The sequence below is a fragment of the Gavia stellata genome, chromosome 1, assembly GCF_030936135.1.
Source record: "Gavia stellata isolate bGavSte3 chromosome 1, bGavSte3.hap2, whole genome shotgun sequence".
NCBI classification, from domain to species: domain Eukaryota; kingdom Metazoa; phylum Chordata; class Aves; order Gaviiformes; family Gaviidae; genus Gavia; species Gavia stellata.
The window spans coordinates 84,151,909-84,159,830 of record NC_082594.1 but is presented as its reverse complement, the minus strand read 5'-3'; the positions used below and the strand labels follow the sequence as shown (position 1 = coordinate 84,159,830).

The following is a 7,922-nucleotide window of genomic DNA, read 5'->3' as shown; positions in this document are numbered from 1 at the left end:
ATGGCCCCCTGGTTCCTGGGCTCTTCTTCCTTCACAGCAGGATACCTGCCACTGCAGGTGAGAATCCTCCCCCCTTCTGGCCTCATACTCAGCTTCTCATCCTGAAATTCAGGTTCTTGCCACCCAAGAGGAGCACCTCATGATGGATTCAGATGTGCCAATACTGGTCTCGCCTTTCTGAACCCATGAGAAAAGTTCAAACAACAAGCAATGTTTTTCAGCACAGTAATGTCTTTCAGTCCCCAGAATGAAGCGCCTGATTTCCTCCTTGGTCCTTCTTGGGATCAGCGCCTCCAAACCACGTCTGTCCAAGCTTCAACCTAACCAGGAATCCAGCCACCACTGCAACCTAGGTCAGCTTGTACTGTCACTCACACCACACATATTTGCATAGGAGTGATGACAGAATTCACGTCAGAAATCTTGGCAAGGAGAAGTAGCTGCCAAACATAATTTTGGGAACGTATAGGGAAGGCATGAACAACCCTAGCCTGGTGAGGTAACATCCTTCTTGGCAGTCGGCCGCAGTCAGGCCAGCGCTGGAGCTGCTAACAGCTGATCGCAAAGCTCCTCTGAGACCAGAAATACACAGCCAAGAAATGCCAGCCTGGGGGGTCAGAGCACAACTCACTCGACCCAGCTGCGTTTCTCAGAGTTCAAGTTCCTGGACTGCCTGTGAAAGTCATGGCAATTTGATTTTCGTTTAGAGAGCAAGCTTCCAGCACTTGCGGTCAAAGACTTGAGAACATTTCAGGAGTTCCAGCTGTGACTGAGCCAAAGAGTACACCAGAACGGCTTTTCCACTGGGGGTACGGCAAAGCCTTCGGAGTTTTAAGGCACTTCTATCACCGTACAGCGTGCAGCTCACTTTTTTCATCACTTGGGACTTTTTGTGTGTGTGTACACGCCTTTTTTTTTGACAGCAAGCGGCCGAGGCAGGCTTCCCACCACAGCAAGGGCAACGCTGTTGCAGGACTGCGGACACCGCTCTGCCCGGGGCCCGGCAGCACAGCCAAAGGACCGGCAGGAAGCCTCAGGCCAGGCGGGGGGGGCGGGGCGGGGCGGGGCTCGCCGCGCGCCCGCGCGTTCCGCCCCTCCGCAGCCCAGCGCGCGTGAAGCCCGCCCCGCTTCCGTCGCGTCCCTTCTGCCCGCCGCGCGCTCGACGTCCCGCAGCCGCTCCCATTGGCCGCTTGTTTTACCGTGTGACGCGGCGCCGGGCGGCGATTGGCCGCGGCGCTGAGACGGGCTGGAGGCGGGAGAGCTCGTCTGCGGAGAAGGGGGCGGGTTGCGAGGAACAGTCGTGCCGTTGCCGTGGTGACCGGGCAGCCGTGCCCGGAAATGGGCGGGCGCCGGGAAGCGCCCAGGGAGCACCGGCGGCCGGTAGGTACGTGCACGCGCGCGTGCGGACGCACGCGCCCCCCCCGCCTTTCACCACCCCCTACTCCTTCGAGGCGGCCGCCGGTTGCCGGCGTGATCGCCCTCTTAAAGGGCCCGCGGCGGCTGCCCCTCGGTGCGCGTTGCTGGCGCTGGCGGGGGCCGCGGTGCGGCCTGCGGGGGAGGGATGGGCGGTCCCGGCGGCGGCCGGGACGTCGGCGGTGAGGGGGCCGGCGGTCCTCGCGGGCGGCCGCCGGCGAGTGATGGGGCCTTGTGGTTCCCCCGGCAGGAGCGGGCCCGGGATGGCGGCCGGGGGCCCGGCGGGGGGAGCGCACAGCGTCTGCATGGTGTCGGACTTCTTCTACCCCAACATGGGGGGTGTGGAGAGCCACGTGTACCAGCTGTCGCAGTGCCTCATCGAGCGGGGCCACAAGGTCCTGGTGGTCACCCATGCCTACGGCCACCGGAAGGGCGTCCGCTACCTCACCAACGGGCTGAAAGTCTACTACTTGCCCCTGAAGGTAATGTACAACCAGTCCACCGCAACAACGCTCTTCCACAGCCTGCCCCTGCTCAGGTACATATTTGTGCGGGAGAGGGTCACCATCGTTCACGCCCACAGCTCCTTTTCTGCCATGGCCCATGACGCCCTTTTCCACGCCAAGACCATGGGGCTGCGGACAGTGTTCACGGACCATTCCCTTTTTGGGTTTGCGGATGTCAGCTCGGTGCTTACCAACAAACTTCTGACAGTGTCCCTGTGCGATACGAACCACATCATCTGTGTCTCCTACACGAGTAAGGAAAACACGGTGCTGCGAGCAGCTTTGGACCCTCGGATAGTCTCTGTCATCCCCAACGCTGTCGATCCCACCGACTTCACTCCAGACCCGTCAAGGAGGGATGACAGTACAATAACAATTGTTGTTGTCAGCAGACTTGTTTACAGAAAAGGTAATAGGGGCTAAAATGTAAGTTTATTTTGGTTATTTTTTTTTAGGGTATGGTAAGAAAGGTCTTTGTTAGGTACCACTTACGCTGTATCTGTGGTATGGGTTAGATTTTAAACAGGAGTTGTAAGGTGACAGTTCTGAGCTTTTCTGTCTGTGCGTTCAAGAAGAAATGTACATTTCAGTTTGTGGATGTTGGGTTCAGAGGTGTGTTTATTTTGTAATATTGAAGATACAGAAAATTGAAATCTGTAAAATGGAAGGTTTGGTTTACACTGGGGATATGATTTAGGCCCTAATCTATATATTCTGTTAGAAATGTTTCAACTGTTTTTTATTTACTCAAGCAACAGCAACTTAAGTGATTTTTTTTCATATTTGTCTCTTAGTAGATCACAAGTTGTCTTTTTTTCAGAATTTTGTGTTCAGCAGTGTAACTGTCTTCAACAGACTTTTTTTTTTCTTCTCCTGAATAGAGTTACAGCAGTAGGCTACATCATGATAAGTTCTAAAATCAAATACAATAACAGCTTCCCCTAAATTTTGTACTTTTAGGTATAGATTTGCTTAGTGGTATAATTCCTGAGCTCTGTCAGAAATATCCTGCGTTACATTTCTTAGTTGGAGGAGAAGGACCAAAACGAATCATACTGGAAGAAGTCCGGGAAAGATACCAGCTACATGACAGGTTTGTTCTGTGCATGTCTATGATCCTTCAGTGTACTTCAGGGGTGGGGAAGACAACAGCAACACCCTTTCTGCCTGCCTCTCTCCCTAAAAAAAAAAAAACAAACCCCAAAAACTTGAGGCTGGAGAAGATGAGAACTATTGAAGGCAAGGCAGATGGACTAGGCAGTGACTGAAGACTTAGAGTTGGACTATAATCCTGCAAGATAATTCATAGAAACAGACTGTGTATGCATCTTCACTCAAGTCAGAGAAAAGCTGACTTAGGCACAAATTTATGATACTCCTCTCTGAAACTGTGATGCCTGGATCACATATTACCATATGGCATAAGGTGTTAGACAGCTAGTTTGTGTCACTGCTGCTTGTGAGGATGACTGCTAGTAAATTATTATTTCAGTATGGAACTCTTCAGGCTAGTGCTTATCTAGTATGTGTTCTTGTGGTATTATAAACATATTCCTTTGGTGCTACTGTATTACCAAAATGTTTCTGTGATGCGTATGCATTTGGGTGTTTCTTTGGGGTTTTCTTGTTGTTCGAAAACAGTTTTGTGTGGCAAGGACAAGGTCCTTAATTTTCCATTTTCTTTTCTCTGTTTTCTGTTGCCTGTTCTGTACTTCAGTCAATGATTCCTCTGGATGGACAGTAAAATTTTAGTAGTTTGTTAGTATCATTCTTATTTCACCCTTTTCTGTTTCCCAGTATCTCTTCAAAATAATGGGTCCTGATCATTGCATCCTAAATACTTCCCCCACTGCCAGACTTTGAGATTGATCGGACCTTATATTGAAAATTCAGATAATAAATCTAAACAAAGAAAGGATGACAAATCTTAACTATTAACTGCATGAAGCCATGTTCTCTTACAGAACTAGAAACCTCAGTTGCATTGTTTTGAAGGCAGTTGCCATTAAAACAAACAGAGTGACTTTTCCCCCCAACTTTATTTTCAGAAGTTTCTTCTAGTGTGCAAATAAGAAACAGAGTCTTCTATTTCTTCATTGCTGGAAAAATTCAGAGAAAATGGAACAAACATGTCTGTGTTCCTTCTCTTGCTATATAAGTGTGAGCCATTGGTACGTTTTTCAGAATATGTGTAACATTATACAGCATTATTACAGTGCAAATCTAGTGTATATCTAATTTTTTTTTTTCTTGTATGCAGGGTACGTCTCCTAGGAGCCTTGGAACACCAGGATGTTAGAAATGTTCTAGTCCAGGGGCACATTTTTCTCAACACTTCCCTCACTGAGGCCTTTTGTATGGCAATTGTGGAAGCAGCAAGCTGTGGTTTACAGGTAAAAAAAAAAAAAAAGAGATCTCAGCTATCTAGAACACATGTATCCAATTTAAACAAAGTTCACGATTAAATAATATATGCTTGTAACATTTGATTTCATCTGAGGCTCTGTCTTTACAAAGGTGAGCAAATATTATCCCCATTTACAGATCACCTGGAAGCTGACACAGAAGGGTTCCCTGAAACTGCTTAAGCTCCCAGAAGAAACTTGTGCAGAATTGGGAATAACATGTAGATCTGCTTACTCTCAGGTCTTTGAACTAACCAGACTGCCTCTCCAAAATGCTATTTTGTATGTACTGCTTTACAGAGCTTTGGGGTAGTTGATGTTCATGAAGGTTTACTTTGACACTACTTTAAGAGGGGTTGCAGAAAAATGGCTCATGAGCATGGGTTGACTTTGGTCAGTCAGGCATACTGAATTACCAGACTAAACTATTGAATTAGAACTGTTTTCTTCCTGCACCAAGAACTGACATTCGTTTTCTTATATTAAATGAGGATGTATTGGCCCTACCATGTAGGGATTCAAGATAAGAGGAAGGGAGAGAGAAAAAGCAGTAAAAGCCCTTTCTGGCTAATTTACGACTCAGATGGATAACTCTAAGAAGTTAAATCCACACATATAAATAACTGAGATTCTCACATCAAAATCTAAAGAAACTTTCCTAAATACAGACTGATGAGAGTATCTAATATACAAGAAGTATAGAAAATGTGAGGGACTTTTTTTACCTCCAATATCTTTTGATAGTAGTTACTACCTAGTTGTGGCAGTTACTCCTGTGTCACCTGTTTCCCTCTCTAGAGGTTGAGAAGTTCTGTAGTTTTTGTATTGTTGCCTGCTGTTTAGAGATGATTGCATAACGTGAGTCTTAGTAGATTCTGATTTCCTTTTAAAAATAATAATTCAGATTAAAATTACTGAAAATTACTGAAGAAAATTCTTGTAAATGTTTGGTAGCCCAGAACGGATCAGCTGAAGGTGGATGTGGTAAAACTGTCCTCTCCAAGTAGAGGTAACAGTTTTCATGAGGGACTGTGGAGAGAAAGTCCAAGATCTGGTTACACAGACTTAGTTGTATACTGTGATAAACATGTTTAGAAAAGATGTCTCATAAACCACTCATTAGACCAAGTCTTCTATCTTACCATGCTACCAAAGAATCATTCTGAACATTGTTAAAGGTAATCTGCTATGCTAGGTCTTTTCTAGGGCCTAGACCTTTAGTTCGCATACAGGTAAAATTCCCAAAGCATAATATTGGTCTTTGCCTTCATGGCAACCACTCATTGTATTTTTTTTTTTCTTATTCATCTTAAGTGCTGCATTTAAACAGTGTAATAGCAGTGTCATCGCTCTATTTTACTGTTATGCAGCATATGTGCTATTTCTTTTGTTTCTTTCAAAGGTGGTGAGTACAAGAGTTGGTGGGATTCCTGAGGTGCTTCCAGAAGATCTCATTATTTTATGTGAACCCTCCGTGAAATCTTTGTGTGATGGATTAGAAAAAGCTATTGCCCAGCTCAGATCACGAACACTACCAGCTCCAGAAACTGTTCATAATAAAGTAAAGACATTTTATACATGGAGGAATGTAGCAGAGAGAACTGAGAAAGTATGTATAACCACTTCTTTCAAATTATCTTAAAGTACTTTTCTGAAATAGCTGCTGCTTTGAAACACTACTATGTACATTCTCTGTGTAATCTTTCAGTGTATTTTTTCAGTGTGTTTCCTGTCAAACACGCATGGTTTAAAAAGGTTCAGAAAATACTTCCCCACCGCCCCCCAATACATCCCTAGATAGGTGTGGTTTTTTCTATTTGCATTTTTTTCTATGCCATAACTGCTGATAAGTATTCTGAAGAACAGCCTAGATCTTTAGTAACATTTCTACTCATATATTATTTCCAGTCTTCAGATTAAGGAACTTTTCTGGCATAACTGCAAAACATGCTGTATAAGATGTATGAAAAGGAAAAGACAGACTTCATGATGAAGTTCTGTCTGCCATGTGCTAGCAAGTGGTTTAAAACTATGAGAGGTAGTTTAATACTGGTATGCTGAACATAGCTGAAATTACATAAGCTATGGATGTAATGAAAATAAATTATCACACTTTTGAAATCGTATTTCAGAATTAGAACTGTGCTTCAGTGTAAAAACTGCCGTTAGTGAAGAATGTTAACTGCAATAATGTTGTAAATGCCTGTGGATATCTGTCGCTTCTGACTTCAGCCACTATGTTTTAGGCAAGAGAGTAGCTGAACCACATGCTTCTTAATTACAAATACATACTCAGATACATACCTCTTGTAAGTCTCCTTGAATTACCATGTACAACCAGTTTATTTTATCGTTTTCAAGTACTGTCAGTACAATTAATTTTATGATTTTGTAACTGCAAGCAACATTTCAGTTGCAAAGTTTTTAGAGAAGTTAATCTAGATTGCAGTTTCCTTTATAGCCCTTTCTTAAAAAAAACCCTAAAACTCTGTGAAGGAAAATGTTAGTATAATTGGAAGAAGTATGCATGGAACTTACGTTGTATGAAAGACAATTGTTTGTTAGCTCATTGTTAAGTTACCCATAGGATGAAGTCTGTAATGTTCTCAAGAAAAAAACTCTGCATTCTTTAAGCCTTTTTTGAGTTGTGTGTAGGGGGTATTTACGTTTCTGTTCTATGAAACGCAGAACTATCTATTTTTTTTTTTAAAGTGGTTGTTGTTAATATGTATGTTAAGTCACTAGTAGCATGTATTTGCTTTTCACATTCATTGAATTTTAAGAATTTTACTAAGAATTACTAGTGTTTCTTTAAATAAAAATCAGTATCCTATTATGATTTGCTTCATTGTTCAGAGATTTGGAAGATTGCCCGCTCATCTATTAGTTCATCCATCTTTGTGTTGAAAATCTAGTAATTGCATGTTCAGACTCTTTGTATGACTGGTGTGAAATATGAGATTAGAACCCATTCAATTAATTAAAAAAACCCCAACCCTCTTTATATAACATTACATAAAATACAAATTATGCAGCCTTCCTATTTAATGAAATACTCTTGAGGTCTGTCAAAAAAATAAAATATTTCTTTTCCTTTTTCTCCTTAAATTAATGAAGTTTCTAGAACAGTACTCATAAATCAACATTTAAAATCTGAAAAGCTTTTTTGGGGTTATATTTGTCCCATCTCTAGTAGTTAGGAATAGTTTATTTTGCACACTGACAACAAAGTACTGCCTGATTTTTGAGGCAGAAGCAACATCGTTTTAAGATCTTATTTTCTGTCTCTTCTCCTTTTAGGTGTATGACAGGGTTGCAGATGAAGTGGTTTTACCAATGGATGAGCGACTTAACAGACTAATGTCTCACTGTGGCCCAGTGACTGGGTACATTTTTGCTCTTTTTGCTGTTCTGAACTTCCTTTTCTTGGTGTTTCTGCGGTGGATGACTCCAGATTCCATTATTGATGTTGCAATAGATGCCACAGGACCTAAAGGTGCATGGACTAAACAGTATTTTTTGGGTAAAAAAGGAAGAGATAAAGAAGAACTTCCAAGCTCCTAAAATGCTCAAATGGAGAGGAAAGAATGTATTAGTC

General features: G+C 43.1%; 1 protein-coding gene across 1 annotated transcript; it reads left to right on the top strand.

Annotated features, from left to right (window-relative positions):
- Window positions 1–7,888, top strand: PIGA (phosphatidylinositol glycan anchor biosynthesis class A). Its single transcript, XM_059816504.1, has 7 exons — window positions 1–57; window positions 924–1,384; window positions 1,664–2,328; window positions 2,880–3,012; window positions 4,180–4,312; window positions 5,727–5,933; window positions 7,625–7,888. The coding sequence occupies exons 1-7, from the start codon at window positions 1–3 to the stop codon at window positions 7,886–7,888; spliced, it is 1,920 nt and encodes a 639-aa protein (XP_059672487.1).
- Window positions 7,889–7,922: the final 34 nt, after the last annotated feature.